The 16,105-nt window shown below is 46.9% G+C and overlaps 1 protein-coding gene across 3 annotated transcripts in view; it reads left to right on the top strand.

Moving 5' to 3' along the window:
* The first annotated feature begins 3,961 nt into the window (after positions 1–3,961).
* Positions 3,962–16,105, top strand: part of LOC118446124 (protein groucho) — an 85,407-nt gene continuing 73,263 nt past the window's right edge. Inside the window, exon 1 of one of the 3 annotated variants that reach the window (XM_035876425.2) lies at positions 3,962–6,666. In XM_035876425.2, the coding sequence (XP_035732318.1) occupies positions 6,607–6,666 (60 nt within the window). In that variant the 5' untranslated portion in view covers positions 3,962–6,606. The remainder of the gene's footprint in view (positions 6,667–16,105) is intronic. The other 2 variants (XM_035876423.2, XM_035876426.2) reach the window with 2 other exon arrangements.

Below are 16,105 nucleotides of genomic sequence, written 5' to 3'. Positions count from 1 at the left end.
GTTACCTGCTGCTGCTGCTGCTGCTGCTGCTGCCGCTGCTCGAGCCGGATCCATAAATACACTTGGCCGTGTTAATTCCGTGTGCCGAGCACGAGACCGAGCAAGGGGCCGAGCAGGCGGCCGAGCAAGCGGCCGAGCAAGCGGCCGAGCCACTACCGGTATTAACCGAGTCCAACGACACGCGGTTACACCGCGAAAAGGGAGATAATTTCGAGCTTGGCCCGTCCTACCTCGAGCCAATTTGTCTCCGCCCGTTGGATAAAACGTCGACGTACCCGGCTGTTATTTGTAATTTGGATAACGGTACTCCGCGTTTTGTGCCAGAACCGCGGAAGACATTTGTCAACGTGCTCGCGCGCGAAACTCTTTTGCCAAAAACCCTTTTTCCCTATTTCGCCGAACGCTATTACATAACGCTCGTCGCCTCGTCGTTTTAATATCGTTTCTCTCATCTTTTCCTTTTTACCATTCTTCTTTTTCTTTTTTTTTTCCGCCAAATTTGATTCCCTCTTTTCTTCTTTCCTTCCCCGTAGCAAATATCGTTCGATCACGAGAATGAGCACAGAGATCCATCGAACTTAATTGCTAACATCGTTCGAGCGGGAAAGCCTTCGTTTATCCATTAAGCATCGAGTTCGGCTCTACTCCACCGACAGTCAGCAGACATTAGCCAAATGTTCTTCCCTCGATCGACCACCGTGTCAGGGAGCGACCCCGATACGACCCTTCGAGCCTCATCTAGAAATTCGATCCTTTGGGATAATGTTGGGTCTTCATCGAGCTCTAGAGAGAGAGAGAGAGAGAGAGAGAGAGAGAGAGAGAAAGGTGGACAGAGAAATGGAAACGGGCGAGATGGCGAGAGACAGAATGGGATTCCTCGAATCTCGGATTATGGTGTACGAAAACACGTTGTACGCAGCGTGTCGCGTTAATGGTTATGGCATGGGCGTGATGTTTACCGCTCGTTAAGATTTTTATATATATATATATATATATATTTATATATATATATAGCGATCGATCCGACGAAGGCCAACTCTTTGCGATCGAATCGCGCTATAAAACGAGTCAAGTTTTCTCGGAACAGCCTTTTGCTCGTAGATCGTAACTACTTTTCAGGTACGGATTACAGCAGGATATCCGGCTGGTCCTAAAGTCAGTAGGCATCTTTTCAAGCAGTTCCGTCTATTCTCTCTTTCTCTCTGTCCGTTTTTCTCTCGGTGGTATACATTAATGAGGCTCGAAGACGGTCGATCGCGTTCTCTTGGCAAAGGCTGACAGTCTTAGCGTTGCCGAGTAGGAGTCGAGCCTCTTACGAGATCTTCTCTCGTGCGGTTGGATAAAGTGGCCGTTGGTCGAGAGAGAGAGAGAGAGAGAGAGAGAGAGAGAGAGAGAGAGAGACGGCGCGGTTGGCCGGTGCACTCAACCAATTATAATTAATTACGTCGGCCCCTTCGTATATAGACCGCCATTTTCAAGGAGGAAATTCTCTCGTACGATGACACTAATAGAGAGCCCACCTGAGGCGCTACCTTCGAAAGGTATTCCCGGATATAACGACTTCTTTTTCCGAACGTGGAGCTTCCATTGAGATTAACGATACGCATGAGAGAAAGAGACGAACCTATGTATCTAGATACTACCTATATTTCGCTTCTTCTTTCCATCTTATGGATTATTAAGAGTACCGATCTGAGATAAGGATCGATCGTGTAAACGATAATACCTACGCATCGGCCGAGTTTGGCGAGATAACGAGCTCGAATCTGCCGGCTCTTCTTCTTGCGCGAAACGAGATTTCGAACGGGTCTGGCGGCACGTTTTTCTTCCTCCTTCTTGTCTGCTTTTTCCATCCACTAATACGATCGAACGCTGTACGATCTAGCTAGCGGCTTTTCGTAATTCGCAAGATCTGTGGTGATCGGGCAAAGTCGCCGCAGGTTGAGAACATCGGCGCGGTTAGCCGCGACGACCGCAGCGACTGGTTCTGCCGCCTGTCGGCGTCTCGCTCGCCATCGCTTTTCGCGGTATCGTTTCCTCTCTCTCGCTCTCACTCGTGTGCTCCTCGTCTACGCGGCACTTTCCTTCCTCTTCTCTCTCTCTCTCTCTCTCTCTCTCTCTTTCTTTCTCGCGCGCGCACTCTGGCCAGAGTTCGGTAAGTACCGAGCCGTGCCGAGCCGCGCCGAGCCGCGCCGAGGACACGTATCCACCGAGCGAACACGGCGAACACGCAAACCGGCTGCGGCAGGCGGCAGGCAAGGCGGCTTCGCATAAACCGCAGCCGACCAAGCGCGACCGACAGCTTCGCCAACACTCCACGGCACTGCCTTATATATTCCTTCTTCGTCGAGTGGAAAGGAGATAAAGAGCCGCACCCGAGGAAAGAGAGCAAGAGAGAAAGCAAAATGCGCTCATGGTTCTCGCGATAAACAAAACCCACCGTCACCGCGGCACGTCACGTATTTATTTCATTAAGGGTAGGTCCCGCGCCATCGCCTCCGCCATGCACCAACCGATGAATATATGACTCCGAGAATCAGAGAGAGAGAGAGAGAATGAGAAAGAGCTCTCGTGCATATATAAGCACGCACATATACACGTACCATCCTGCGTTCCGCGAAGCATGACAATGGGGTTTTCTAATCCTTCTTTGGATTAAGGGTCGAAAGCAGGGCTCGGTGTACGGCAGAGCGAGAGAGCTTCAGGTAATGGGATCGACGTTTCGTTATGTTACTTTTCCATTCTCATCCTCGGCCTCTCTATCTTCCGACCGGCGCAGCACCACCGCCATCGCCGCCGCCGTCGCCGCCGCCGCCACCACCACCACCACCACCACCACCACCACCACCACCACCACCACCACCAGCTCTTCCACCACATCACCATCACCCCGAACAGCCTTTGCTGTTTCGGTTCGTAGGGTCCATCCCACAGAGTCCTCTTCCACCTCCTCCACTTCCACCTCCTCCTGCTCCTCTACCTACCTCTTCCTCCACCTCTTCATCCTTCACCAACACCACCTTCTCCACCTCCTCCCTCGACCGTGTTTTTCCTCGTGTAGCCCCCTATTTTTCATGTTTCGCTGCGGCTTCGCGTAGCACCTTCATTCCGTATAGCTACGGCCATAGAGCGCGCAAGGGCGAGAGAGAGAGGGGAGAAGAGAGAGGGAGAGAAAGAGAGAAAGAGCGAGCGAGTGAGCGAGTGAGTAGAGTAGTCCGCGCGGAGCAAACGCGTGGACGTCGATCGAAAAAGTCACGACGAGGATTGGACGAGGACGAGCGTTCATTCGAGTCTTTGCGCCGGTAGCGTCGATCGGTGGGGTATACGACGGTACGATTGGCCAAGGCTCGCACAGCGGCGCACCGATTGGTCGAGGTGCCGTACCTCGATCCGCGCGGACGGCTTCCCTTACGAGGCTGCCGGACGATAGCGGCAATCAAGTAGGAAACTGCTTGGGACTGTGTGCTGCGCGATATTCACATAGGGGCATCCCCTTACCACACACGCGAGCAACCCGGTGCTCACCACTCGCGCATGTACGTTCGCGACCGTGATGAGGGAGCGAGAGTGAGATACGTGCGTCTCTACATATATTCTATCCAGGGGAAGAGCGAGAGAGAGAGAGAGAACGAGAGGAGGGAAAAGAGAAAAAGCATGCTTTCTCTCTCTTGCCCTTTCTTCCTTTCTATCCCTACCCTCTGCTACTCTCTCTACTCTCGCTCTCGCACTTTATGCAGCCACGGTATGTAGGGGTTGGGAAAACGGGTGGAGGCGCCATATTTGTGGTGGTATGGGAAGTGAGGGAAATCACGAGTACCGAGAGAGAGAGAGAGAGAGAGAGAGAGAGAGAGAGAGAATGACGCGGTGAAGGAGAGGGAAAGAGCGAGTTTATGCGGACATCCGTGTCAGCCCGGTGACGGCCATTTTGCGAAAAACTTTCGATTTGTTTGCACGCGTCGGTCGAAGCAGGGAGACGAACGACGGCTAATACTCGCGCGTATGTACGGCACGCCGCGATTTCGTCGATCTATCCACCTATCTATCGCTCGAACGATCATCCTCCCGTCTCCTTCTCGATATGTACTTTACTCACTCACTCACTCACTCACTTACTTACTTACCTGCACTCGGAATCGTCCTAAGAACCGTACAATATCGAGATCGTTTCGACTTTCTTCGTCGATCCTTTTCCGATCGATATCTAAACTTTGAATTATCTGGTAGAATCGAGGCATCGGCCGTTAATACTCGTTAATAGTTTGAAGGAAAAATTAATGGGTGTAATCATTAATGGGCGACAAACGTGTAGAATTACTTTCGTTGAGTCAGTCGCTATTTTTAAATCTCATCTCCGGCGTATCTTTTCGCGTAATGCAAAGAAAATCGAGGCGCCTTGAACGGAGATGCGGCTAAATAGACACAAACACACACACACACACAGAGAGAGAGAGAGAGAGAGAGAGAGAGAAACTTTGACGAAATATTCACAGACCTTCCTCTTATCGGCGATGAGCCACGCACAAAGTCGTGACTAATTTCGATCGTTTGTAGAACCCTCCAATGACGAGCGTATATACATAGGAGTCTCGCAACTTCTCCTTCGTATGTACTCTCGGAACGCGACGAGAAGCATAAAGTCGTAAAACGACACGAGCGAGTTAACGTGACGCGTTTTAGATACGCGACGGAGAGAGAAAAAAATAACAATAGAAAATAGAAGGCGTTTCTTCTTCTTTTTGATAAGAGAGTCGAATGCTTCGTCATCAATTCGATCTCCGTCTTGTCGAAAAATGAAAACGTCAAGTTCGATCGTGTTAACTCGGTAGAGAGCATTAAAATCAACTTGGCTGAGAAACATCCAAACGTCGGAAAATGCGAAAGGGCATGCACGCGCCACCGTGTACATGTAAGTGAAGAGACCGAGAGAGAGAGAGAGGGAGGGAGGGAGAGCAAAGTACTACCGAGAGAGGGGGCCCATCAGAAAGGGGAGAGCATCGCAGCGACGTTTTAACGAGCCGTGATTTTCGTGCTCGCCTTTTCGAGGCCCTTACGTAACGCGACTTAATTGTGAAGGAGCTATCGCGCCGGTTAATACGAGCCTCGAGGACGAAGAGAAAGAGAGAGAGAGAGAGAGAGAGAGAGTGATCGTCGAGAAGGAGATGGAGACGAAGCAGAAGAACGACGACGACGACGACGACGACGACGACGACGACGACGATGACGAAGAGGAGAAAGACGAGGACGACGACGACGACGTCGTTCGAGGGTCTAAGTGCGGTGAAGCGAGGCAGCATTGCTGCCGAAAGAAAGAACGAGCGATACGTAAGAGAAAGAGAGAGAGAGAGAGAGAGAGAGAGAGAGAGAGAGAGAGAGAGCGCGGCGGTGCGAGTGAGAAAAGTCCCGACGACGGGGAAGAGAGAGAGAAGGAGAGCGAGTAAGAGTCCCGTCGAGTGGGGAGAATCGCCGCGCGGCTACGAGGAGGGGATACGATCCCCACCACTTCGTCGTCCATCAGTCGCGCCGAGCACGTCGTCGGAAGAGGTTCTTTCTCTTCGTGCGTTCTCGCAGGTCTACAACGCTTCGAAAATCGTGCGTTCTTCGTTCGCTTAGCGAACGTTGAGAATTAAATTAGCCGGTTCAAAGTCCGTTGAGTTTGAAACGCGAGTGAGTGCACAAGTTGCTTTGATAAGTGTGCAGTGCATCGGCGAAAGCGCCGTGCTCAGTGAGTACGGTTGTGAGTTTTGTTTCTCTCGGTGTGAAACTGTGACGAAGAGTAACGGAATCATATTCCGTCGAATACAATTCGGGACAGGAGATATATCGAGAGAAGGAATTATCTAGGAAATTTGTAGTCGTCCTTGTCATCGTTGTCACGCGGTAAGAGAAATTCGTTGCCGTTCCGAAAAAGCGTCCTTTCGTTTGGCGTCTTTTCGCGTCCGTTTCTCGCGGTTTCTCTCGTCTCGGTGGCCGCCGTAGCTCTCTGCTTTACCGACCGACGCCGACCGAAGTGGGAAAAGGACGCGACGCTTCTAGCCGGCTACGGCGTCGTGGCATCGCCGCCGCCGCCGCCGCCGCCGCCTTGTTTTCTCCCCCTCCCCTCCTCCTCGCCCTTATCTTTGTTGTCGTCGTCGTCGTCCTCGTTGCCGTCGCCGACAACGTCGTTGGCTTCGCGATCTTGACGCGAGCCGGTTCGATGAGAAAGGAAGGTGCCGAGGACAGACGTTTAACGTGCCGATGGATCCTCTTCGTCGAAAAGAAAATAGCGTGATCGTCGTTTGGACGGACGCCTGGATCGTCCACGAGAATCTTCCTACGAAGGCACGCCGTTCCAGTTGTTCCAGTCGTTTCAGCCGTTCCAGCCGTTCCGATCGTTCCTCCTTGACGGAATAGCCCGCGCGAATTTTTCGCCGTTCGAATTCGGCGCTACTGTTTAGTTTCTTTTTTTTTTTTTTTTTTAACTTTCTATACACGTCCTTCGAAACGTCGTTGGTTATCCTTTCGCGCTTCGGTGCGTTGCCATGACGCGACCTTGACGAGCCCGAATTCTTTGGATATTTTGTTCGTGCGAGAAGGGAGACAACCGAGATCAGAACAAGGAATATTATTATGTATCCCAGTGCTGGAATCAACGCGGCTGCGGTGGCCGCTGCTGCCGCGAGGCATCCGGTAAGTACCGAACGATTTTTTCTCTTCCTTTTCCTTTTATTTTCTTTCTCTCCCGCCCTCCTTCCCTCCCCATCTCCATTTCCCCAAACTCGTATCATTAACATCGAAGTTATCCAACTACATAAGTATAGCTACAAAGTCGGTTGGACGAAAGGAACTTTCTCTCTCTCTCTCTCTACCTGTTTCTCAGTTACAATTTTCTACCTGCGCGCCGTTCTATGCTCGCCGTCGCTTCGGTTCCGGCCGGCCCTCCTTTCGTAGAAACGACCAACTTTTCCTATTTCGAGTCTTCCTTAGAAAATATTTCCTACGTACCTTTCTTTAACCATTTATCCTCTTATTCCATATGGTTTATGTACGATATACCTGCGCACCTATATTTCTTTCATAATAGAAGTTTCTAATTGTACTACGACGAACCATATTACTTTGTAATCCTGCTTTCCTGTTTACTTATCGCGCATTCGTCGGCTTATGTCTCGCAGCTGGCTTCGAGCCGTACTTTTACAACCCCCTATGAAATTTCCTTCCTTCAAATTCTACGACTTTCTTCTACCTGAGGAAAATACGAATATATACACTTTGGGATCTCGTAAAATATTGAACGATTACTATCGACGCACGAGATTCGTTAATCGTTGAATAGCCTTTTTTCTTTTCTTTGCTTTTCTTTTCTCTCTCTCTCTCTCTCTCTCTCTCTCTCCCCCCCCCCCCGACTTACAACTTTTATTAATTATTTCCGTATGTTTGAACGTTATCGAAGGCACGAGAACTCTTTTAAAGACCGCCTAGTTGTAACGGCATTTTTAATCGAGAAACATGCGTGTCTCTACGTGACTCTAGCAAGTAGCACCTATCGAGAAGTCTATCGAGAGTTACAAAAGATCGTTGCGTATCGACTACGTGCTCCCACACGAAGCAAACATCACGCCTTGGATATCTTTTTTATTTTCGTCTTTTTTTCCTCTCTCTGTCCCCTTCCCTCTTACTCCTTCGTATTCACTCGAATATCGTAGAGCCGGTTCGAATTCCTCTCGCATGTGCGTGGTTCTCTTTACCGTAGCCTGCATATTTATCGAGCGACTCTCGAGATGATTTATACTCGTGATTTACATTGTTGTTAAGCTCGTTAACCTTGTCTCTTTCTTTTCTTTTTTTTTTCTTTCTCTCTTTCTCTTTAAGTACACATATTTGTACATACGTCTATCATATCGGATAAATTATATTTGTGATACAAACGAGAGAGGAGACAGAAGCAGAGGGGCAAAGAGAGAGAGGGAGAGAGAGAGAGAGTGAAAGAGGGAAGAGAGAAGGAAAAAGAAGAATAAATTGTATATGAAAGATAATTTATGCGAGATGGAAGAAGAAGGTCGTCGACGGAAGCAGCACGTTCTGTCGGACGGTTTAATTAAAATCGACGTTGAATCGCGCCTCTTTATTATATTTTTTTTTTTTTTTTTTTTTTTTTTTCTTTTTTCCCTCTCTTCCCGACTCGTAAAGGATATTTTTCCATAGGGGTCGCAGGTACCCTTCGCATTATAGCCGTTGTTATTAGGTTTGAGCGATTTGTTCATCGTAACTCGATCCAATCGAGGGGGACGGACTTGCTTGGTTTCGCGCGCACACATATTCGTTCTTACACACGGATAACTCTGCTCTTTCTCTCAATCCCTTTCTCTCTCTCCCTCTCTCTCTCTCTCTCTCTTTCTCTCTCTCTCGCTTCGTCGCACATACACGTACACTGGCGATTCTGGTCACGTTCAGTGACGTAGGCAGTGGGCCGCGTTACACCAATGCTTCGACCGTTCATATTCTATCGAGTTACCCTTCAAAGAATTCTTTTTAACGTACCAAATGGCTGCTCGTTCGTGACACGAACCCTCTTCTTTTTTTCTCTTCTTTCTTTTCTCCCATTTTTTTCTTTATTTTTCCCGTAGAATTTCAAGGTCCAGTTCGCTTCTACAACGATTATCTGCCAACGATAGATATGTCATGGTTCGTCTGTATATCTTGATATTAATTAATTTCGTTGCAGATATATCATATGAGAATATGCGTAGAAATCCGTGTACATTATTTTAATCTCGTTTTCATTTCGCTTCCACCCTTTGGTCCATTGTCAAAAGAGATTTGGAGAGATCGGGCTTCGAAAACGATGGAGAAAAGACGACGTCGCACGTGTTCGTCACGAGCGAGCGAGTTAACTCGACGCGCATCGTACGTATGTACGCATGTAGGAACGACTCTACTAGCATAAACGGCTCGTCGCGTAAGCGACACGTGCTCGTGTCGACCCGGACGCACGTGTGCAGAGCCCGTTCCCGCCTCCGCCGTGCCATTTCGAGATATCGAGATGCGTGGGCGACTCGAGAATTCTCTTCTCTTTTCTCGCCAACGAGTTTTTAGTAGAGGAAGCTACGTTACGTGTTTCTCGAAATTCGCCGTACATCGTTTAAATTTGTATTTATATTTTCAAACGATTTGCTCCTTGTTTTCTCTTTATCCTTTTTTTCCTTCTTTCTTTCTTCCTTTTTTTTCCGGTCTCATTCTCACATGCGCGATCGTATATTCATTTAAATATTCACAAACAACATTCTTTGCGTATTGCGTTAACGCGCGTTGGCGATCGTTCACTCGTTTTCGCGACGATTTCATAATATTTCTATGAATAGGGTACGATAGGCAAAAGTAGTCGACGTTTTCTTCGTTGTCGTTCTACCTAGAACCACGGCGTAGATTCTATTGCGAAGCGCGTACGACGACTAAAAGATAACGGACATTTCCCGTTCTTTTAATAGTATCATTGAAAGAGGACTTAGGGTGCTTTTACGAAGACGATATTATAGATCCAATTTCAACTACGGCAAATTTTTGGCAACCGTTCGCGTGCCACGTTATTTGTATTGCGAGTAAGTAACTCGCCGGACGAGCACCTTTGGCATCGGAGGTTTGTTTTTGTCCGTGCCAAAAATACTGCAACTTTGTGCGGAATACTTTGTGTTCGTGCAAGACGTTCCCATAAATCGCAGGAAGATCAGAAAGATGAATGGATTAAACATATCTTTCTCGACTTGACATTTTCGAGGATACTTTGTGAAAAAGATAAAAAAGAAGAAAGAAAAACGTAGACTTTTAACGAGCCAAATCGAAGACGATCTTTACGATCGTGCCAACATAGACGAGATCGTTGAAGAGTCATTTTTCAAGCAGTCGTTTCCATTTACGGAAGGTGCGCAGCCCTTCTTAAGAGAAACGTCGCGCAATCGTTTTCAAGGAAGCATAAATCGGCTCGATAAAAGGGGAAGTATAGAGAGACCTCTCTCCCTCTCCCTCCCCCCCCTCTCTCTCTCTCTCACCGACCGTCCTTTCGCTTTTCGAGCTCGAGCAGAGATCGCTCGTTTACGCGGATTTTCAATGAGTACTTTTTTTTTTCGAAAAGAAGCGTGGGAGAAGAGAGAGAAAGAAATAATTGTACGTATACGATATCCTATTTCGATCGGATCACCGTCGGATATTTACTTTTACCGTTAAAACGACAAACAAAAGCTGATCGATTGGCATGGAACGTCATGCGGAGAAATTGTGGATATGTCCCTCGTGTAAGCCCGTCGACTTAATAACGATAATCGTGGTTCGCGAGAGCGAAGAAAAAAAGAAGGAAAAAAAAAGGGAGCAAAGTCGGTCATTACTATGTATTATAATGGTGTTGTCGGGTAAGAGGGAAACTTCGATGGAATAATGAAAGCTTCATCTGGCCCCGTCCCTAATAACAGGCGTTACACCGGATGCGGCACGGCGATATTGTAGCACGTGGAGAGATAGACAGGCGCGCAGGCAGACAAGCACGAGCAGGCAGGCGCACGGGGTATAGGGACGAGACGAAGGGACGGCCTCCGTGAAAGGGTCCTCGTACCTCCTCCTGTCCCTTCGTGTCAGCGCCAATGACGGAGAAAGCAACGTCCTGATATCGGTCCGCACCGACTAATTCCCCTGCCAAATTATTTTTCCTCGATATATATACATATCTCTGTTTCGTCGAAAGATTCGTTTTTTTTTTTTCTTTTTTTTTTTTTATGGTAATCCACGCATAATTCTATCATCCATCGTTTATTCTTTGTAAATCGAGTAGAACAAAAAAAAAAAAAAAAAAAAAAAAAAGAAGAAAAAAGAGAAGAAACATAGGTGAGTAATATAGGCGAATATCGAATAAGAAAAATACACGTTGCATTAGGTGGACATTACATTCCGTAAATTCGCGCGCACGTTCGCGCGCAGCAGCGGAGCCCGGCTTTCGGCAAATATTGATACCTTTAATCGGCTTGTTTGCGCCGACGCGTCGCTCAAATGCACACGGTGTGTGCAGCTGAAAAAACTCGATATGCTCGACAGACTGGAAGGTGTACGAGAGAATGTACGAGATAGATAGAGAGAGAGAGAGAGAGAGAGAGAGAGAGAGAAATGGGAGAAAGAAAATGCGATCGAAAAGAGAGAAGAAGAATCGGCCATCTTGCGTCCCTTATCGTTCGTTCGTTCGTTCGTTCGTTCGTTCGTTCGTTCGTTCGTTCGTTCGTTCGTCTGCGCGGAAATTCGACGAAAATTCCTGCCGATAAAGCGGCCCGTTTGAGACGCGGCCGAGCGTGCCAGACGGCCCGTTATTACCGGAATCGACGATGCGTGACTTCCGTTTTAGAAATTTTCCGATTTCTAAACAGAATCGGACGAATTATCCGAGAGAAACGTTATTCCTGCTGATTATTCTTCATTCTTATCGTACCAGAACGATACGAAGGCCGTTTAACGAGGCATTCGAATGAGAATTTGAAATTGCCATCGATTTGCTCGACTCAAATTGTGCAAATATACGTATATATATATATATATAATTTTTTTTTCTCTATTTAGTAGGATATGTCTTTTGAAATCTCATTTGTCATTTTAATTTATCGCGCTTACTATTACTAATGATACTCGAGTAAACCATCAACGCGGAAGGATCGCAAACATATTTTAGAGAAGAAGGAGATAATGTCGGGTGACGTGGGCGGTGAGATCGAGGGCGCGCGAGCGTGCACGACGCAGAAATATGGAATCACGGGTGATATCTTGAGCGTCACGTCGTCCATTACGCCGATGCGGCCGGTAAATTTCACGCATTATACTCCCATTATACGTTTCCTGGGGCAGGAAAGGAGCGCGGAGAGGGTCCGAGGGAGGGAAGTACGCGATATATAGACTCGCAAAGCGTTACGATCCTACCCCCTTCTTCGTTTTACTCTCGCCTCGACCGTAATTACACGTTACATGCCGCTTCGTCGACGTAGCGAATGAATATAGGGAGCCAGAAAACCTATGTGCGTTGCGCGCGTGTATGAGTTGATGTATGTAAGATAGATAGATAGATAGATAGATAGATAGATAGATAGATTAATAGAGAAAGAGAGAAAGGCTCCACTCGCACGATCGTGTTTTAATTTCTATTTTACTTGGCTTCCTCGAGCTCGCGCAACTCCGTCACTTTCTCTCTTCGCGTACTCATTATATGCGCTTTACAAAGCTTCGTTCGATATTATCGACACGGTGAGAGCGTATCGCGCTTAGACATCGTCCCGCAAAACAGTTTAACTCTTTTCCTTTCGTTACGCATCATCTTTAATAGGAATCGACGACTTTACGTTTCTTTCCTTCCTTTCTTTCTTTTTAAGACATTTTTTTTCTATTTTCTTTTCTTTTTTTTTTTTTTAACGTAGCTGCGTAGAATTATCGTATATTTCCGTGAGTTTTCCCGTGCACGTATATCCTACGTTCGGTATTCTCTAATCGCGTAAGAGAAACCCTATATATAATACATATATATCGTATACCTATATATCGAACACTCGCTAACTGCTTACCCTTAATTGCCGCGCGCTTTACAGTAATCATGTTAATATCCGATAGCTATTAAGTAGGGTCGCTAGAAAACCAATAACGGCTGGTAAAGGGGACTTGGATGGTAATACGGTATCGTCGAGCTACTCAATTTACCAAGCGTTATAGGCATAACGAATAAATCGATCCTCCAAAGCTTCGACGACTTATTTTATTATTTGACAAATTTATCGCACGAACCGCAACGATTACGACGCTATTTCTTCTTCTTTTCTTTCCCTCCCCATCTTTTTTTTTTTTTTTTTTTTTTCCTTTTTCATTTTGATCAACCGATAAAATCATCCGATCCAAGTGTCGCAAGTTTTCTATAATTCGGGAAAAGGGTCCAACGAAATTGCTTCTCTATCGTCGAAACTCACTTATCGTTGGTCGTACATTATTAAACGTGGTTTCTCGACCAGGAGAATCGTTTGATATCGATGATAATGGAGTAATAGTAGGGTCGTTTTCTCGGACGGTCAGATGGAAGACGGAAAAGATCATAAAAGTTCAGTCGCTGTATGCACGATAAAAATTTGGAGGACACGCGGAAGAGTCTCAATCTTTCTCTCTCTCTATCTTTATCTTTATTTTTGTCATAAAAGCGCGTACGTAAATGCGTATGTACATATTGGATATATATATGGCATCGACGAGAGTACGACGTTAAAGAAGATAAGCCGATCACTTTGTCTTACGTAACCTCTCGTCGTCTCGTTTCTTCTATCTATTTCTCTCTCCCTTTCAATAAGATGCCCCGAGATAATTGCTTAATCGAAGAACAAAGTCTATGCTCGGAAGGAGAGATCCATTTAATGAGCTCGATCGGTATTCAAAGACATTTAACTAACGAAAGCGTTGGGATTCTTTGAAAGAGGATTTTCTTTTAATGAAATTGCACCTTAATGACATTGCAAATTGATCGCTTTATTCACGTTGGTATACATCTCGAGATATATTATAATGGATCGTGCAAACGAATGATTATTATCGTTAGAACGTTTTAGTGTTTTCCTCGATAATAGACAGCTGATTCGAAGGGGAGCGTAGCTACTGATTCTCGAGGGTGTCGATGAAAGGCAGAGAAGAAAGATGGCGTGTCGACGATATTTGGTTGCAGGTGCTCGAGAATCGCATAATCCGAGGGTAGCTAAACGAAACGAAACGAAACGAAACGGACGGATCGACGAACGGCTGCAACTGTAAATCCCCCTATCTTGCCAAAATAATCCCTCGACCGGGCACAACAATGGCCAGAAACGAGCCCTCGAGCTCGAAGCGTATTACTTGGGTCCTCGGGGTGCCGTAAATTGGTTCACTAGGAGAGAGAGAGAGAGAGAGAGGGAGAGAGAGAGAGAGAGAGAAAGCAAAGGAGAAGGGCTCCAGAGTACCTTACTCACGTTCTCTCTCTCTCTCTCTCGTTCTCTCTCCCCCTGTTGTTATCCCTTTTGGCCACCCTTCAGTTTTATCTCCTATTCGTATAGACGAAGAAAGTAGTTGCTACTTGTGTTTCCTTGAAACCACAAAAATCCGAAATCGCGTATATAACGTATCATCTCGTTTCTCTTACTCCTCCTTTCGCTATCCACGTACTCGCCTCGTGATTTTTCGTCTCGAACGACGATTCGATATACGACCCGATAAACGCTCTTCTTCTTTCACTCTTGACCTTTCTTTTACGCGTCGAACCAACCAACGCGAACAATCTCAAAATAGTTTGGCAAATCGTTTCGACGAAAGATCGATAGCTAAATATTCTCGAGACGATAAATTTTTATCCGTTTGTCGTCTGTAGAGAAGACCTCTTCTCAGGCGATTTGAAGAAATACATGAATATACGCTTCTACATCTACATTTATATTCCTCGTGTGCTTTATTTGCCCCCTCTTGTATTCGTCGTTGCTTTACCCCATGCAACGATCGCGCTCGCTCGAAGATTCGAGTATTTATCTTTCGACCACGCTTGGCTATAGATAGTCGAACGAGAAGAGCAGAAGAAGCAGAGGAGGAGAAGGAGGAAGAAGAAGAAGAAGAAGAAGAAGAAGAAGAAGAAGACGACGACGACGACGACGACGACGACGAAGAAGACGATACTTTCTATTCCAGGCAACGCAACATCGAAGAGGTCTATCTACACGCTCGAAGCATAATCCATTGTGCCGGCTCGATTGTATTTACGTCTGCATACGTTTCGATTAGAATGGAAGATTCTCTTTCTCTCTCTCTCTCTCTTTCCCCTCCCTCTTCCGTTCTCTCCCACACCCGTTTTCGTTGAAATAACTCTCGAATTACCTCACATTCCGTTGGCTGACATCGCTTATCTCCTTCACGAGCTTCTCCTTTTGCTCGCACTACTTGGACGATCTTGTTCCTCTTCTCGCTGTTATACCTCCGTCCCTCCTTCTTCTCTTCGTCCTTCTCCATCACCTACCACGAGACCGTGGTTAAATCCGTCGCTTTTCCGAAGCGCCCACGGCAAAGGCAACTTGCGGCCACTCTCGTGGTTCTTTTTGCGGTTGGACTACCTCTCTTCGAGAGGTCCATCCACTCCCGCGATTTCTATCAGGGTAAAAGGGACTCGTTCCTCTTACCCTCGATCGACCAACGCGATTTCTCTCTCTCTCTCTCCCTAGCTCTCCCTATTGGATTCGATTACATTACGCTCACTCCTCTTTGCCTCGGGCTCGTTAAAATGAAAAAAACTCTCGAATTCGACGAGCATAAAAGTCGTAGTCAAATCGGTAAGATCGAGCTGGATCGATTTTCGATCGATTTAACGCTACGGGCGAAAGAAAAAATAGAAAAAAAAAAAAAACGTCAGAGGAAGAGAGAGAGCGGGGAAAGGGCTTTGAATTTGTCCCAACAAGAAGTTGACTCCGCAAGAAGTCGATACCACAGAAAAAAGGACATGATTCTCCTTGGAAATAGGAGGTAGAACTACGTCGACGATTTTCACGGCTCGTTAGTCTCGCCTTTATAAAATCGAAGCTCGTAAAAGGGAAGAAGGGCGCGTCCAAGGAGGCCCGTTGCACTCGATGGAATGCGCGAGAGTGTACATAAGTATTTCGTGCACGTTCCTTTCGAATAATGCCAGCCACTCGACGAGGAGGATACGCCCGTATGCGTGCGCATGTATACGTACGTAGGTACATATACGAATGGCGATAAATACGCCTAACCGCTCTGTAAACCTCGCCCGTGGAGATCGGTGCGGAGAGAGGGGGGGGGGCAGAGGAAGAGAAGAAAAAGAAATGGAAAAAAAAAGAAAGTCCGTAGAAGTCTCTTCGAGTCCAGTCTCTGACTGCCGTTGCCGTTGCTGCTGTTGGTTCTGCTCGTGTAGGAGAATGGCACTAATTGGCATTAGGCTTGGCAGTTTGTCGTGTATCTCCTCTTGCTTCCTCTCTCTCTCTCTCTCTCTCTCTCTCTCTCTCTCTCTCTCTCTCTCTCTCTCCCTGTTCGTTTCCACGACTCTTCTTCCGTGACTACGTACGGTATCCTATCCCCACCCTTTCTTCTCCCAGCATGTTCTTTA

Source organism: Vespa mandarinia, chromosome 1 (genome assembly GCF_050613455.1).
Source record: "Vespa mandarinia isolate Hongniang chromosome 1, ASM5061345v1, whole genome shotgun sequence".
Taxonomy (NCBI): Eukaryota; Metazoa; Arthropoda; class Insecta; order Hymenoptera; family Vespidae; genus Vespa; species Vespa mandarinia.
This window is presented reverse-complemented; position numbering and strand designations above follow the sequence as displayed.